Source organism: Amia ocellicauda, chromosome 3, assembly GCF_036373705.1.
Source record: "Amia ocellicauda isolate fAmiCal2 chromosome 3, fAmiCal2.hap1, whole genome shotgun sequence".
NCBI lineage: Eukaryota > Metazoa > Chordata > Actinopteri > Amiiformes > Amiidae > Amia > Amia ocellicauda.
Window position 1 is genome coordinate 11,961,192 of NC_089852.1, and position 19,098 is coordinate 11,980,289.

The 19,098-nt window shown below is 38.9% G+C and overlaps 1 protein-coding gene across 2 annotated transcripts in view; it reads left to right on the forward strand.

Annotated features, from left to right (window-relative positions):
* The window catches only part of fgd5b (FYVE, RhoGEF and PH domain containing 5b), a 68,285-nt gene that overhangs the window by 26,873 nt on the left and 22,314 nt on the right, over positions 1–19,098 (forward strand). For both annotated transcript variants that reach the window (XM_066698164.1, XM_066698165.1), the window contains exons 4-7: positions 1,247–1,305; positions 2,542–2,572; positions 15,453–15,604; positions 16,601–16,757. In XM_066698164.1, coding sequence (XP_066554261.1) covers positions 1,247–1,305; positions 2,542–2,572; positions 15,453–15,604; positions 16,601–16,757 — 399 coding nt within the window. The remainder of the gene's footprint in view (positions 1–1,246; positions 1,306–2,541; positions 2,573–15,452; positions 15,605–16,600; positions 16,758–19,098) is intronic.

Consider the following 19,098-nt stretch of genomic DNA (forward strand, 5'->3'; position numbering starts at 1 on the left):
ATTGTGTGAAGTGATAGAATGCAGATTAATCAGAAAGGTGTTCTTGGCTTGTATTTGAGAATGTTACCTGTTTGAGTAACTGTTAGTAATACCTATAAAAGACAAAAATGGATATTCACCCCAATCATATACCACTTGGAATTTCCCAGTGTTCTTGTGCAATTTACCAAGCTTCGTTGCTTTTACCATTTGAGGAGTGGGGGAGAATTTGTTGAGATCAGTTCTACAGAAATGCCACTAAAAATGAAGGAACATTTAATGATGAATTGAGGCCAGGATGTCACAAGTGGCCCATTCAACAGACAAGGCAGAACCAATAGTGCTGTGTATTGCAAAATAGGAAGTCAAACCTCTGGCCCATCAAGCACCTTATACAGCTGACATTCACACAAAATATCAGGGGAGCAAAGCTGTTTGTAGGAAAATGCTGTTGGAATACTTTTAGCTAAAAGGAAGTTAAAACAGTTAAAACAATCAAATAAAGTAATGCATGAGCAAATACACAATCTTTTTAATTCCTTTTGCTTAAGTTAACAGAACAGGTTAATGTGACATACGCACAGAAGTGACTGATTCAGAAGTTGCATGGGGCAAGGGTCGAGAATTTGGGGAGACAGATTCCTTATTGTGTTAGCTTGCTTGCAGCCTAAAGACTGTATTTTCCAAGATGCTAGCATCTGCATATTATTGTCAGAGACCAGGGTCACCCTCTGGTTATACAAACAGCTGTTTAATAACAGAGAGAGGGACCAACGCCCAGACGCAGTGTCTCAGGAATATCAGGCAGACACAAGTCATGTGACATTGGCTTCCTTGTTTTTCTGTGTGTGAAAACAAAAAGAAACAAAAAAAGAAAAAAATGTCAGCCCATCCCAAGAATGCATCTGAAGAATAGGTTTAAAGGAATGCATTTTGTGGATGTTTGTAACCATGTATGCGTAATGCAATGTATTTTCTTCTCCCTACACATTTTTGTGTAAGTTTTGTTTCTATGAGAAAACTATGTCAAAACATGTGTTCAATCACTTTGAAAGTTGAGGAAGTCCTATAACATATGGCATATATATTTAAAGCATCCTAACTGATTTTTGTTGTGGTTTTCTTCTTCAATTAAATACAAAGTAGGTCTGCACATGTTATAATGTGAGTGAGATTCATTACTGCTAATCAAGTGTATTTTCTCCACAAACATGTACAAGTTTAATATCTCTGCATGACTATTTTAACACTTTATTTTCTTTGACAGATTGATGGGCAATCAAGAGCTTTCTACATTGCAAAGGAGCTAGTTGATTCAGAGAAAATGTAAGTGATCATAGTGGATGTTTTCAATTTAACTGACCTACTTCAGGGTCATAAATTGCTTTTCATTTGCATGCCTTTCTGTACAGAATGATGCCTGTTAGACTGTTTGGTATTTAAGAAACTTTCTCTAAAACAGCTGCAAGACCAGTATAATTAGTAAGCAGTTGCACTATATTATATTATTATTACCATCAATATGAATGTCCAATATTTTGGAAACAATTCCTCATAAATTGCTTTAAAATAAGCCCATGTTTGACAAATAAAATTATTTCTCTAGTATTTCATGATAGCTTTAAAAAAAGTAGATCATATACCAAGTCCCTTTATGCGCTCTGTTATTGTTGCTATTCGCATATCTCAGCTCTGAACCACAAAGCTGGCATGTTCATCACTCAGTGACCCAAAATGGAAATTATTCACTGCACTCAATCAAAATGCAAAACTAAGTGCATGAACTCAGTTCGCAAATGTAAAATCAATTTTTTAAACATATAAACAACCAAGCCATTTATAAATGCACAGTTAAAAGATAAAGCCAAACACTGGAGTGCTACTCTTTAAATAGAAGCATATAAATACCTTTTCAAAAGTTACTGGTAGTTTATAAACAAGACCAATTACAAATGTGTGTCCACATATATCTATAAAAAATAGCTAAAACGAAGGCCTTTCTTTGCAAGACATAATATTATATTTCCATTGTATTACACTAGGGCTGTCAAGTTATATTTTTTTAATCACTATTAATCTCAAATGTTCGTTCATTAATTGCGATTAATCACATATTTAATCGCATGTTAATACGACATAAAACAATTAGCCTACATATATGAGTGCAATTCTAGTAGAATGGATGTAAAATAACCTTAAGGCAATCCTTCAATCAAATAAAAAAAAAAAAAAAAAAATCATCAGATTAATTTAACTAAACTGAAAATGTGATTCAAGTTAAAAGACATTTTGCACTGCAACTACGAGTGCACATCTACACTCAAAATAGAAAAACACGATTAATAGGCTTAAACACAATATTAATTCATTTTAAACTAATCGCGTAAGGCGTTCTGTTTGACAGGCCTAGTATACACATAACATGTGTGAATTGCTTAAATTCCCATTAAATTGTAATTTCTTAAAACAATCACAATGAAGGATATACACATACACCTAATTATATGTGTGTATTTCTGAGTTTGGACCTAGAGATTGATGTTCTGCTTTTTTTCCTTGCAGACATGTGAAGGGGTTGAAGCTTCTGCATGAGGTAAGAATACCATTTAGGGAGTCTTTACTGATTTAGAGGTTTGTCATGTATTTTGAGGATGTTTGTTTTGGATGACAGAAATATCTTATGGGGTGTCATTGTCAGAATTGACTTTTTTGCAATGCAAGGGCTAAGGGTTCCTCTTGCAAAGAAAGAAAGAAAGAAAGAAAGAAAGAAAGAAAGAATGAAAGGATAGAAAGTTTAGAAAAAAGTCTCAACTCTCAGCTTCTATTTACTGCTTGCTGTTATGTGAGCATCTGCATTGTCATTGGAAATAGAATTAAGCAAGGCTTTAATCTAGTAGTAGTCATCTTTATATACACTGCCATGTAGACTCCAAATATAATTTGTAAATCTTTCCCTTACAGTTTGATTTCTTACTCAATATCCATTAGACCAAATCCTATTTATGTCCCACAGTATATGTTTTGAAAATATGTTTATTTGTGAATTGACTGCCTCAGTGAGTGTAGTCATTAGATTGTCAATGCATTCATACACTGAAGTTAAAAGCATTGTAAGCATTTAAAAAAAAAAGATGATTTGTTTTCCAGAATAATTACACATAGATACTCCTATGTTTTACTTTATGTGTATTTACAGTGTATTTATTTTAGCCAGTACTGGCATGCACTGTCCATGATTTAAGCCTCTTCACTGACCGTTGATATACATTTTTCAAAACAAATCAAATAAGTAATACGTTTGTCCCCAGTCCCGTGAACTAAAGAGCAATAATATGTAGGCCACCAACAGCTTGTCTTGAAAAGGCCGATCTTCCTGTCTGTCCCGCTGGTGCTTGAGGATATCTGAATTCAATTATTTTTTTTCTTCCACTTGTCAGTCATGAGAAGGTCATATAATCTCTTTACCCCAGGAGAGTATTTGTTTTGCTGGATTTTCTGTGCATTTACAGTGTTGATTTGCTCTTTTTAGGCCTTAAACGTTAACAATTTCAAATAAATAATACAAACGTGGCTTAGAATTCCCAGGAGGTGTGAGTTCAGCTGAGCGCTGAGACTTCTGTGTATTATTGGGTTAGATGATTGAGGGAGTCTTTGTGCCTGGAATCTATAATGCAGCTCACTGATCTCCTCTCTAGTTTGAAAATGATAACAGTTGCCTTCTCTCTTTGAATTTGGATGAGCCTTTTGCAGTGGGCGATGGTACAATAAATTAAAAATGTCAGGTGTTTTATACCAGAGGGGATTTTGTGCTAGTTTAATCCTATTCAAACACCTTTTGTGGACAAACATATTGTACTTGATATCTGTTGATTGTATCACACTGTTCTAATCAGAAAATGATTCAGCTGTATTTTAGGGAGTCTAAAGATAAGATGATTTGTTCGTCTGTTGGCAACAACATTTTCGAATTTTCAAAATTATTCAAAACTTCAAGCTGATTTCAGGTTTCTTTATATATATGATATATACATATATATGATATATACACACATACAGTACTGTGCAAAAGTTTTAGGCAGGTGTGAAAAAATGCTGTAAAGTAAGAATGCTTTCAAGAATAGACATGTTAATAGATTATATTTATAAATTAACTAAATGCAAAGTGAGTGAACAGAAGAAAAATCTACATCAAATCAATATTTGGTGTGATCACCCTTTGCCTTCAAAACAGCATCAATTCTTCTAGGTACACTTGCACACAGTTTTTGAAGGAACTTGGCAGGTAGGTTGGCCCAAACATCTTGGAGAACTAACCACAGTTCTTCTGTGGATTTAGGCAGCCTCAGTTGCTTCACTCTCTTCAAGTAATCCCAGACAGACTTGATGATTTTGAGATCAGGGCTCTGTGGGGGCCATTCCATCACTTCCATGACTCCTTGTTCTTCTTTAGGCTGAAGATAGTTCTTAATGACTTTCACCGTATGTTTGGGGTCATTGTCATGCTGCAGAATACATTTGGGGCCAATCAGATGCCTCCCTGATGGTATTGCATGATGGATAAGTATCTGCCTGTACTTCTCAGCATTGAGGAGACTATTCATTCTGACCAAATCCCCAACTCCATTTGCAGAAATTCAGCCCCAAACTTGCAAGGAGCCTCCACCATGTTTCACTGTTGCCTGCAGACACTCATTCGTGTACCGCTCTCCAGCCCTTCAAATTTTGACTCATCAGTCCAGAGCACCTGCTGCCATTTTTCTGCATCCCAGTTCCTGTGTTTTCGTGCATAGTTGAGTCGCTTGGCCTTGTTTCCATGTCGGAGGTAGAGCCCGACCGATACAGGTTTTTTTGGGTCTGATACCGATACCGATAATTGGGGATCAACATTATCCGATAACCGACATATCTGCCGATATTTACATATTTTGTTAGTATGCATAACAGCAATTTTCTAGCATGGAATCGTCCAATTTTGCTCTCAAAGAGACAAAGATATGCACTGAAGGCAGGATTTTTACATTTGAACAATAAACGGAACTTTATTAACATGACTTACCATAAATAACCACAAAATCAAACATTGCAAAAATAAATTATATAAATTAGAATGTAATATAAAGGAAAACTTGCATGGTTTAAAATTAGAACATAGAACACGTTATATGATCAATTTCACACATAAATAGAAACAGGTTCTCCTCAATCCTCAATACTGCCAATTCAGCAGTGGCAGGTTATAGGGCAGAAAGCACAGCTTCTCTGCATTTTCTCCAGAAAGAAAGCTCCGTCTCTCCTCATAAATGTTCCCAACAGTACTGAAAACCCTCTGACTTGGGACTGAGGAAGGTGGGGAGCAGAGGAATCTCCTTGCCAGTAGAGACAGTCCCTTAAAGCGGCCACTGTTTTGGCTCCACCACTCAAGAGGTACAGGGCGCTGCAGTTCCAGTGAATAATAAATAAATAGCAATAGCTGGCTGTGTGTGTAGCTTAATAATAATAATGTGTTTGTTGCTCCTCTTTCCTGTCATTGCTAGGCATCACAGAAGGGTGTTTGGCTTGTAGGTGGTTAACATACCAGCTGTAGATTTGTGGTAGTTTAATTGCACTGCACATATTATACAGTTAACAGTGTTTTCATTTACTTCGTCAAAGTATTTCCATGCAGAACTTCTCTTCTCGTTCTTGTAGCGCAGATTTCCTCAGATATGCGCAGATCAGCAGAATTCCACCGATCCCATTGGTGGAGCCGCACAGATCTGCACAGACCTGCGTTACGCGAACGGGACCATTATTAAGTTATGTTCTAGTTCTAGTCCCACCTCCCGTCAATCTTCATTACCGCTACATAGAGAGCACAGACTTTACATAAAATCTAAATCTTTTTTTAAAAAAATCCATTTAATGTTGGATTCTCTTGTCGATAGTAGCCATCGTTAACGAATAGTCACTTGTTTCGGTCTCATCCCTAGTTGAGGCTGGCTGACATCATTTCCTTTCGGACCTTATATAAAAATAAATCCCAGTCTGAAGTAAAGTATTATACAATTAAAAAGGTAAGTCTCTTACGATTATAATAACCCTGTGAAAACGAATTGTGCATGTATTAAGTATTAATTAATGGGGAAACGATTTGTGAGATTCGGCTGAAAAGAACCACGTGCGGTTTGTTTACATCGCGTCTTTCTTGGCTTTTGAAATGCAATGCGCGGGGTATTGACCAATGGCAAGGACGTTACTATGGCTAGATTTTTTGTTTTTACCCAATCACAGACTGACTTTACGACTATCTAGCCAATCCAGAAGCGCCCTCTGTGAGCCCAGCTACTGCTGACAAGAGCCCAGCAGTCAGGTTACACGCATGCGTGTATAGTATTTATTTCTTCGCAGACGTCCTTGTCCAGGGTGCTGTATAATACTTATAAGACAGTATTCGAGTGGAAAATGTGATGTCCAGTCAACAAACCTCAGTCATCAGCTAAGATTTACTTTAATAAGTTCCTAATGTTTTTTTGAAAAGTGGTTTAATTTATTTGTCAATAGAAATGTGCTTCAAAGCCATAATATACGGTATATATACACTCACCTAAAGGATTATTAGGAACACCTGTTCAATTTCTCATTAATGCAATTATCTAACCAACCAATCACATGGCAGTTGCTTCAATGCATTTAGGGGTGTGGTCCTGGTCAAGACAATCTCCTGGACTCCAAACTGAATGAATGGGAAAGAAAGGTGATTTAAGCAATTTTGAGCGTGGCATGGTTGTTGGTGCCAGACGGGCCGGTCTGAGTATTTCACAATCTGCTCAGTTACTTGGATTTTCACGCACAACCATTTCTAGGGTTTACAAAGAATGGTGTGAAAAGGGAAAAACATCCAGTATGCGGCAGTCCTGTGGGCGAAAATGCCTTGTTGATGCTAGAGGTCAGAGGAGAATGGGCCGACTGATTCAAGCTGATAGAAGAGCAACTTTGACTGAAATAACCACTCGTTACAACCGAGGTATGCAGCAAAGCATTTGTGAAGCCACAACACGTACAACCTTGAGGCGGATGGGCTACAACAGCAGAAGACCCCACCGGGTACCACTCCTCTCCACTACAAATAGGAAAAAGAGGCTACAATTTGCACAAGCTCACCAAAATTGGACAGTTGAAGACTGGAAAAATGTTGCCTGGTCTGATGAGTCTCGGTTTGTGTTGAGACATTCAGATGGTAGAGTCAGAATTTGGCGTAAACAGAATGAGAACATGGATCCATCATGCCTTGTTACCACTCTGCAGGCTGGTGGTGGTGGTGTAATGGTGTGGGGGATGTTTTCTTGGCACACTTTAGGCCCCTTAGTGCCAATTGGGCATCGTTTAAATGCCACGGCCTACCTGAGCATTGTTTCTGACCATGTCCATCCCTTTATGACCGCCATGTACCCATCCTCTGATGGCTACTTCCAGCAGGATAATGCACCATGTCACAAAGGTCGAATCATTTCAAATTGGTTTCTTGAACATGACAATGAGTTCACTGTACTAAACTGGCCCCCACAGTCACCAGATCTCAACCCAATAGAGCATCTTTGGGATGTGGTGGAACGGGAGCTTCGTGCCCTGGATGTGCATCCCACAAATCTCCATCAACTGCAAGATGCTGTCCTATCAATATGGGCCAACATTTCTAAAGAACTAACGGAAACCATGGATACTCAAATGCAGCACAACTTTCAAAATACTTTCTATTAGTTTTTAAGTGTTTTAGAACAACATTTTTAATGGTTTATAAGCCCTGTGTTTCTCTTTTTTCTCACCAAAAGAAAGTGCATGAGAATCACTTTAGCTACCAGTGGAAAATTAAAAGTTTTAAAAACCTATACGGTGGTAAATACAAATAATAGCTACCGTAAATCCACATAAACATGTATTTATTTTTTGTCTGAAGTCTGACGAAGGATTTTATGGTAATCTGGAAAATAAATAAGTCTCACTGTTTGATGGGTCGAATGGTTTGTAAACTTTCTCAATGCACTATAACAACTGATACTGCTCGAAATCGATCGAAATGAGAAGTGTCCATCTGGAAAGAGCTGGCAGGTGGGACATCTACTCAAAGGGTTAAACTACCAATTTGCCTTGCTATCCGTCACTCTTTCGTGACTCTCAGTTATATTATTGATAGGGAATAGTAAATTATATAGCCAATATTTCATGAACTTTTCAACATTGCAATTCACAATGTTGCACCGATATATCGGTCGGGCCCTAGTCGGAGGTATGGCTTTTTGGCTGCAAGTCTTCCATGAAGGCCACTTCTGACCAGACTTCTCCGGACAGTAGATCCCACTGTTTTCTGCCAATTCTGAGCTGATGGCACTGCTGAACATCTTCCGATTGTGAAGGGAAGTAAGCATGATGCGTCTTTCATCTGCTGCAGTAAGTTTCCTTGGCCGACCACTGCGTCTATGGTCCTCAACGTTGCCCGTTTCTTTGTGCTTCTTCCAAAGAGCTTGGACGGCACATCTGGAAACCCCAGTCTGCCTTGAAATTTCTGCCTGGGAGAGACCTTGTTGATGCCGTATAACTACCTTGTGTCTTGTTGCTGTGCTCAGTCTTGCCATGGTGTATGACTTTTGACAGTAAACTGTCTTCAGCAACCTCACCGTGTTATCTGAGTTTGGCTGTTCCTCACGCAGTTTTATTCCTCCTACACAGCTGTTTCTGTTTCTGTTAATGATTGTGTTTCAACCTACATATTGTATTGATGATCGTTAGCACCTGTTTGCTATAATTAATTGTTTAATCATACACCTGACTGTATGCCTATAAAATCCCTGACTTTGTGCAAGTGTACCTAGAAGAAGGCAAAGGGTGGTCACACCAAATATGGATTTGATGTAGATTTTTCTTCTGTTCACTCACTTTGCATTTTGTTAATTGATAAATATAATCTATTAATATGTCTATTTTTGAAAGCATTCTTACTTTGCAGCATTTTTTCATAATTCAGGGATAGATTTTCATTGCCTTGATGTGATTGACCAAAACTAAGTACCCCGAAGTATCTTGAAATTATTTGACTGTTATTGTTTTTTTTGTTTTTGCTTTTGCTTTCTAAATGTCTCTTTACTCTATAAAGTAATTGCAACATTCTCTAACTGGCAAGATAACATTAGAAAACGACTGCAGGGCACAATCGGAGGCGATTACATGTGACGGGTCTGCCTGGCAGTTTTTCCTGTACTGACTGACACATCCTCGGGTCTATCAATCTGACTCCTTGTGCTCTGTGTCAGGAGAGCGGCCTGGGCTTGGCTGCCCTGACCCGGTCACGACCCATTCTCAGGCAGGACACTGTCCGACGGGTCTCATCCTCTGCTAAGCGACAGACCTACTCATTCTTTTGTCTGAGCACATTCATTCAGAGATTGGCTGAAATGCAGCTGCAGTTTCAGTAACACTGTACGTGGTCCACTAAGAAGCATGTTATTGTCTCTGTTGCTTGATGATAGTTCAAGGATTTGCATTCGCTAATGCCTTACATTTTCTCATGTGTGGTTAGACAATTCTTGGGGTAAATCAACACATATACCATTCACTGTAAAAAAATAAGTATACATGTTATCTATGGAATGTAAAATTGGACAATGTGTTACTGTAAACTGCTGATGCAACACAGACAAGGAAGGTCCTGGATAATAGTGAGTTTTCAGAACCTCTCAATTTGCTCCTCTGTTCTTGGCATTACAGTATTGGAATGGAATCCCTTTCTGTCTGCACTGTAGATTTTGACACATGAATCTTATTTATTCACTCATCCTTCTGTTTTTGTTCCTGGCTTATTGATTAAAGTTGCTGTCATGTAGCAGCCCAGACCTGCAGAACCAGGTTCTTGCTTTGTTCAACAAGACTCCTATTGGCAGCTGTCTTCATTAAAATTATTAATTAATGTTATTCTTAAGCAAAAACAATCTCTCTGCACTCATTAGGGTACTTTTTGAATTCTCTTTTCATTCATGGGTGCCTGATTAGTGTTTCTTGTTTGTGGGTTTATACTGCAACAGTTCTCATAAATGTTTAAGCCCCCTGTAAAGATATAACCTAGAAATGCCTGAACATTAAACAGCCTTGTAATTTGTGTTTAGTTTGTTAACTCCATGTATTAACAAGCAAAAACTTGTTAATTATGCACAAATGTACTGTAGTCTGACTATGTCCTATTAAAAGACGGATCTTGAGATGGTGTTCAATAGTACAATAGAAGGTGATACCGCCAAAAATATTCGAGGGAAGTTAACTTCTTTGACAGATTGCCCGTCAGCTGGTATTTTCATACTCCCACACCGCCGATGACTGGAGGTAATTACAGAGGGCATTGTCTAAAACTCAGCCACTCAGTAATAGCCAACTTGTGCTGTGTAATGTCATCAGTGATGTAGTGTGCCATGCATCATTATTTAGCTTGTTCTGGGGATTCTTTCCAGGGAACTTTGTCTAACAGAAGCAAAGCCCTGCCCCTGGCATGGTACAGCTTTATCAGTGTTTGTTCAGCAGGGGAAATTTCCTTACTATGACGAAGAAGGCCTTAAGGAGTTGATCACAAAATTATACAGAACATGAGCACTCCTTTATATTTGTTTAACCTTTATGTGGCAATGTCAATATCCCTTGCCATACCCTCAGATCTGATGACCTATAATTGTATAGAGAATGTCAAGGAGGGTACTGCAAATCCTTCTAAATCATGGATTAACCAGCCCAAAGTTAAACTCTTACCTAGGGTCTTTTCAGGATCCCCTCACTGGAGGTGTCTGTATCCAACCAGTGGAATTAAACATTTCAGCTTAGAAAACATCAATTGAAATCTGTATTTGTTGCAAGTACAAAATATATAAAACAAAATGTAACCATCTGAATCACAATCAGCCATTCTAACAATGCATATACTGTACAACTATGCTGATGTAAGGGAGTTGCTGTTGATTTATATTGTTTTATTTTTAGTTGCCTACATGCTTAAGCTTCATACAGATGCATGTTTTGTTAAGCCCAAGGCAACAACTCCCAACATAAAGGTGTTATTCTCATCTTTCCTAATTAGTTTTGTTTGATGCATCTTCGGAGTCTCACTAATGAACATTGTAAACCTGTTGTTTGGTAATTATTCTTAATTTAGTAATGATCTGCAGTGTGTACTCTTTGCGGCTGGGTTTCTTTGTTGCTGGCAGGGTTTTTGTGTAGTGAGGGGGCTAATGGTGTGAGAGAGGCCCTTCATTTTGTCTTACTGCTGATGCAGTTTGAATGCCAAATCTGAGAGCCTTGTGATCTCTCCTCAGTGTAACAAATGCTAAGTCACGTGGAATAAGACTTTCCAAGGATTCTCCCAACACTCAGACACAACGTGGGTTCAGTGGTCAGTTCCCATTTTTTTGTGTCACATATTTCCAAAAGCCTGTATGAGTGTATGATTTAGCTTTGCAATTGGTGTTAATTAATTAATTAAGCTAGCCTCAGGACATCATGCAAAATCATCTTTGCCTCATGGCCTTGGCATGAGCAAATGTTTGAAAAGCAGCACAGTACAGAAAAATCATATCTCTTTTCTCATGCTGTGCTGACATATGAAGTGGCTCGGTTGGACCTCAGTTGGCAAATTTGCACAAGAAGGAGGATAGAGTTTATTTTCTGTGAAAACTAACATAGAAATTGTACTCCGGTCAAACACAAGAGCTTTCCCAAAGACTCCTGCTAGTTAAAGCTGGGGGACATTTTCAACCAGCTGAAATTTCAGAGAGAAGAGATAGCCACCTGCGTGGATGTGTAGGGCTGGAGAGAGCCTTTGTGATAAGTAGAGCTCACTATTAATTTTCATTAGGTGAATGTCAAAAGGTCTACAAAGCTGACCCAATTGGCTGACAGGATGAACAATAAGCTATACCCAGACTGATAGCTTAATATACTGTATTTCTTCTCAATTAGTTCAGAGTGACAAACGTTCTTTCTGAAATATACCAGGTGGTGATATTTGCCCTGAAAAAAAAAAGTTCAGTAAATGCACAACTAATGTTCAAATACTGATAGAAATGCCATTGATTTCAGTCAATGGCAAGTGATTTTTGAATGCCAGCAGCAGTTAAAAAGAGTTTAATGACATACAACCAGTAGTAGAACATGTATCGTGTATTTTTTAAATGAAGAAGTCTGAGACATTGTGGAAGTGATTGAATTGATATACATTTGGTAATTCAGAATGCATTCCCATATGTCCTGTAGTTGTTTAAATCCTCTTCAAGGTTTGTACTGTGCTTAAAGCTGCTCAGGGTTGTATTACAATCTGGTGTCTCTTAATTTCAAACTATTACCTGTCTTTGGTCAGCATGTGCTGCAAGCTGATACAATATAGCCTAATACTGTACAGAGTTTACATGAATTAAGATTCTGATAGTAGAAAAAATTAACAGTGTGGATTAAGGAGTTTGGCAGATGGAGACATAAGAATGTTATTGGTGGATTCATGAAATGATCGTAGTATGGGAGTAGAAACAAAGAACAGGGCCAAAGACAGCTGGATTGTTTGACCTAAGTATTACCAATGTTTCACAACCCTTGTCTGTTGAGGTGTTGAAACAAGCTGTGATTTGGAAGGCAAGTGCAAAAGCAGATATTCATTTTGGGACAGTATACAAGGTTTCATTAAGCCTCCTCTGTTTGTGAGAACTGCCCTACTTGTTGTTGTTTTTTTTTAGTGTGTGAAAGACTAGACACAGAGGTCAGGAGAAACCATCTGTGTGAGAATAAAAACAAAAGGAAGTGAAAGAAAGTGCACATCTGCTAAAAGACATGATGTCACCATCCCCGCTGCTCATCTGGGCCTATTGAACCTGTTGTTTATTAATGACTTTCACATCAACTCCACCGCTGAGCTAACACCAGGGGCTTCCTGGACAGGAGACACATAGTAAGAATTTGTAGGGTGAGACGGACTGACGGACAGACGGCCACCCACAAGGCCAGTCCTGTCCTCAGCCTCCATCGCTCGGACAGGAGAGCTGGCGTGTCTGTGCACGGATTCTCTCAGAAGCGGAGATGCCTCCATATGGGAGACAAGCTTGTCTGATTCAGCGTTACCATCCATCATCTCAGGCACTCGATTTGTCATTTATTCCACAGTGAAACGAAACCACCAGATGTAGCACATACTGGTCTAGAGCAAATTCTCCAGGATGCCATTTTTCTCTTCTCTTTTATAAGTGGCCTGTATGTGTACCCTTCTTTAACCGGTATTCGGTGACACCTCGAATGTCTGGAATACAAATCCAGCTTCACAGGAATGGAAGGAGCAGACCGTTCCGGCTTTGAAAACTAACTCTCGCACGAATAGAAAGGACCACCACTGGAGATATTTCGAAGCAAACACGCTCGCCATTGTTCTATTGTTTAATATAAAATAACAAAATACAAAGACTTTCCACCCATTCCCAAATGGGAAGTCAAGTTCTGCTTTTCAGTGGGTGTTTCTCCAAAACATACTGGACACAACTTTTTATTTTTTATTTTTTCCATGAATCTGGAGGGCTTGCTTTTTTATACAAAATATTATTTATTACTGACACTGTCAATACTAGGACAAGTTGTTAGTGGATACATCTGTATGTGTTTAAAATTGTCAGCGCTAAATGTCTACTTTTGGGTGAAGTAACATCTTCTTGTGTTACTTGGACAATTTTAGGCAGACAGGTATGAGTCAGGTTTGTGTTACAAGACCATTGTTTTAAAGTTAAATTATCTGGAAAAGCAATTTTCAGACTGGCATCAGCAACATTAAATTAACACTAATTCACCTTGCCTTCCTTCCTTCTATTTTGAATTTGGAAAGCTTGACAGAGCAAGTGTGTTGCTGTACATTTACATTTAACTCTACCAGATAACTGAGTAGCTCTTTCTGACACAACAGTAATTCAGTCATCACATACCAACTGGTAACACTTGGGATAAATGCATGCAGTGGTTTAATTTACAGGCAGTATGGAAGTGAAAGGGTAGGCCTTTCACAACCACAATTGCAATGCTGTTCTTGTGGAAAACCTGGACACAGGTCTGAACTACAAAAATCAAACTTGAGTCAAATTTGTGCGTAAAGGAATGACATAAGGCTCAGTAAAGTGTCCCTCGAACACGAGCACAGATTTGTGATGGTGGTGGTGTTGGAATGGCCTGCAGTGGTTTCCTCCCACACTCCTGGGTCAGAGCCAGGGTGCTGAGCAGGTCATGCAGATTGATGGGATCTGAGGAAGGGAGGCTGGGGCTGTGGGTGTGTGTGAGTGGAGCCTCTCGGCGGTCTGAGGAGCCCTTTCCATGCAGTGCACTGGAATGCCCTCTGTGTTTACGAGTCTGGGCTTCCTGACGGACCACCTTCATGCGGTTCAGAGGGTGCGAGGGGGAAGGAAGACCAGTTACCAGTGTGATTGATTCAGCAGACACTCACCAGACATGAACTTGGAAAGAATGCAATGGGTGGATCACTTTCATTCTTTCTTTCTTGTTTTCTTTCTGTCTGTTTTTCTTTTTTTTTCTAGTGATTTTCTTTTTCTCCTGTAGTCCTTCAATAGCTTTTGCTGGTGTTTCCCTTAACTCGGTTGATGGACTGTATCTCCACATGCCAGTAACACATTGAAATCGCTTCAGCTGCCTGTAGTTTATCTTCACACTGTGACAACTGTGACTGTGAAGTTATCTGTCAAATGCAGTATTTCAACTTGCATTTGTGCATGGTCAGTGTCCTCTCAGTTGTTGTCAGTCTGGAATTTCTTACAGTTTCTGGAGAAAAAAAAAAAACAACCGCCAGTATTGTTTTCGCATCCTGATACAGAAAGAGACATTTCTGCACCAGCTGAACTTGATATCAGACACAGACGGCAGCCAGAGCACACAGTCCCTGCACCGAAGCAAGCTGTCATCTTAGAAAGTGACTGCAAATCCACCAGGATGTAAACAGTGACAATTATGAAGACAGTCATTAGTGTATAATGCCAGAATATCTACATCTTGAAATTTTAAGTTTGTTTCTTTCAACTTTCAGTTATAAATGAGGTAGCCTTAACTGTTCTCACTTTGTGCATATAATATCTAAACACTGATTTTGTTAAAGCAATTTACAATATCACTGACGATCATTTTGTGTAATGCCGGTACCTTTTCTAAGCCCAGGCACCTAAATCCATCTGTGTGTTGCTTTTCTTCATGCAGGCCCTGTCCATAAATATGACAATAAAATAGTCCTTGCCTTGCATAGATCAATATGCCTTCTTCAAATAACTTACAAGTAAAGCTCAGAGAATAGAGATTGTGTGGAAACATGCAGGTGTAAAGAACATAATCTTCAAACATTAGGTGTCAGTTTTGTCTTTTTTTTTCATCCAAAATCTAAAATAAATGACTGCATGCTTTCGGATAATCGGATAGATCTCTCTCTTTGTCCCCTGCAGGGTTTCCGAGAGGCCGTGGTGACAGCAGTAAATGAGGCGGGCGAGCCGGTGCTGGAGGAGGAGAGGCTGCTGGAGATCCTCAGTGAGCTGCCCAAGGTGTATGAGCTCCATCAGGACATTCTCTCAGCCCTGGAGGCCCGGATCGCTGACTGGTCAGTGAGGCCTCATGAAAGCAGAGCCAGCTACTCACACCCCCATATCCAGAGGACCACTGCTCTGTCTGTGGGCAGCTGGTGTCACAGGCATTGCTTCAGCTCTCTGCTTAAAACCTATTCAATTGTTCAATGTAGCAAATAATTGGTTCAATTAAGTAACTTGAGACAGCTGGAACTAAAGGCAGCATCCTTCCAATACCAGGTCACGCTTTTACTCAACACAAACTATGGTCATTACAATGTGAGCTACACTAGAAATATATAGGAACCAAATAAATCAGTTACTGTGGCTTGTAGCCCTGTTTCGTCCTTAAATTGCTGAACTAGATATGTGTGAATATGGAAATTGGGCTTCAATGCATTCAAGACGGAAAACAGAAGACACTTATTCACACAGAGAGTCGTCACAATCTGGAACAAACTCCCCAGCGATGTGGTTGAAGCTGAAAATTTGGGAACATTTAAAAATAGACTGGATAGGATCCTTGGATCACTTAGTTATTAATGGACACCAAACGAACATGATGGGGCGAATAGCTTCCTCTCAATTATAAACTTTCTTATGTTCTTATATTAATGCTCTCTTAACCACAGTAACACAGGAAACTAGCTTTTAATGTTGCTTTCTTAAACCAATTATTCACCTTCAAATTTGAAATCTGTGTCTCTGTAGATTAAATGCCTTCTTCATAAGAATCCTCATGATAAACTGTTCAAGGTTTTTCTCTGTTCAGATTATATAAATCCAACTAATACAATAATTCAAATAAAATGACAACAACAACATAATTTGACCGTTGAGAAATTAATCTAATATTGAATGGCTGCAACAAGATTAAACTTGAAACGACTTAATATTGTAAGATGTCAGATTACCTCAACTGCTATTGACATTCCACGATGTATGACAAAGTTACCCAGTGATCATTTGTGAGCCTCTTTTCATCGATGCTCTCTATTCAGAGCCCATTGTCTGGTTTAATGTCCCTTCAGGGAGGAATACCAGAGGATTGCTGATGTGATCATCTCCAGGAGGCCGCAGTTCAGCATCTTTACCCCGTACATCAGCCAGTATGACAGGAACATGGCCCTGCTGCAGGAGAGCTGTCAGAAATCTCCTGGCTTCTCCGCGGTTGTCAAACAGTTCGAGGTAAGTGCGTTGGGCAGAGGTGTCGCTGTTAGTTTCGCAGTGCAGGCCTTTAAAAAAGAAAGAAAAACAACTGTGTGCCTGCTTGAGACCGCCTTACTCTAGGACTTACTGGGATCTTGGGAAGTACCCTGTGAATTTATTATCCTTTTTTAAATTATTTATGACATTTATGAGTGAACATTTATAGTACTGTATTTATTAATTTCCTTTTTGCATCAGCTGTGAGCTTAAAATCCACAATATGGCTATGTGACGATGTGACACTTTTCCACAATAAAGATTAGTATTTGAGGCCCATGTATGCAAGGATTGAGAGATCTTTATCTGGGGAGCATATTGTGTGTGTGCTGATCAGCAGATGTGCGTTGGGACTAGCTCTGTGTGGCTCTGAAAGGTCAGGTTACAGAAATTGAAGAAGAAACTTCAAGAAGAAAGAAATCTGAAAGGCCACAGAACAATTGGGTCACTCTCAGTGGTGGTGGCACAGCTTCTGTGGTCAAAGAGGGAACCCAGAGAAGGGAACTCTTTAAAGAAGCAGAAACACCTGAAGCACCTGCTTTGATAGGCTGTTACCATTCATCAGCTTGTATCCGCTTTGCTGTTCTGCCCTTTCCTGGTTACAATCTATATGGTGGTGCTTTGGAATAGCTCTGTCGGCTCTGTCTGCACCACATTCCAGTGGAACCTCAAGCATCCTTCAGTTGCTTGTATTTCTGAATTATTGGCAAGGTAAATGTCCAAAGGATTTGTTTCAGGAAGAGAACTGCCAAAAACACGACTTCTGCCTCTTTTGGTTTACAGATCTTGCTCCAAAACAGATTTAAAAGACAAGACCACGTTGTTGGCTCTTAACCTTTTGAGAACCAACAGAATCGCAAATGCCAGAAGAAACATGGAGTCTATCTATTGCCAAATGAAAAATGAGAACAGACACAGACCAGGACTGTGCTTAATGAGCCTAGTGTCATTGTCAGTGTTGCATTTTGGACTAGCAACCATTCAGACTGAATCCTCTACTTAAGGTTCCTGTTTATTGTATTGCCTTGGCCTGCTATATTTCACTGGGACTGCTTTTACTGTTCTTGGTGGTACTTGTTTGGAATTGGGTCATATTGGATCATGTGATCCATGAAATTAGGGCTCAATCATGCTTTTGTGTCACATAGAGTTTAAGAAATATGTCATTATAATTATAATTAAGATTATTATTATTATTTATGATATAACATAAATATCATTATTAGTCTTTATCTCTGCTGTAAGATTGTGTTTGTGTTTGTTCAGCTCATACAGTTGAATTGTAGAATTGGAAATGCTGGTTGTGTTCCTACATTGAAGTGTATATGGAGAGTATTACAACAGCAATGTCTTTCAAACATTTGTCTTAAAAATCAAAAATCCAGGTTTGGGAAGCATAGATTTATGTTTGACTGGGATGTCTGAAGTGACTACTGTGAAGATGTCAAGATGTTGGTTTCTTACAAATTATGACAATACAGATGTCAGAGACAGATTTCAAGACTAATCTTGAAAATGTCAGTGTTAGATGTAAAAGTGATGTTAAATTAAAAAACAAATCCCAGGTATAAATAATAAAATACAAGACAGTTGAAGCAAAATATTGCAATGTATATGTTTCGGGTATTTTTTCAATTCTCACAGATTTTTTTTTTTTTTTTACCTGTTAAAAGGTTGACTATTAATTTTATAACAGTAGAATGCATGCCTTTCTTCAAGACAAAGGTGAACTGAATTAGTCTGTCAGAGAAAGTGTAACATTGGTGAAGCTAATCGATACAAATATCCTACCCAACATGTCTTTTGTGATTTTTTAGACTATGTTCTGCAATCCCCACATTTATTTAAAAATACCAGGGTGTCCATATATTATCATTTTTACAATATAAATATATTTTTTGCGTTCATTTTCTGAGTAGAGGGGTATCGACTTAATCTAAAAGCAATAAAAACACTTTAGATTTTGTATCAGTTTTACTCCCCTATTAGCCACTTTACTGGAAAATGTGTAATTTCCATTATATGTATCTTAAGAGATAAATACAGAGTCATTTCTTTTGACTTTCTTTTTATGAGGATATGAGCTATTCCTTGGTGATAGTGGTGTTTGGGAGTGCTGTGTGTAACAGGAGTAAACTTTGACAACACACAGGAAGCAAAAGTGGCTCCCATACATCACTGTCGGATGCATCCCGTGATTAATGTAATAAAGTAGAGCCAGTGGTACTCGTTGCAGTACTTTGGGTGACCTAGAAGACATGAAAAGAATAGCTTTGTCTGTGAAAGCCATTTGGAGCAAAAGGTCACTGCAAATCACTGGCGC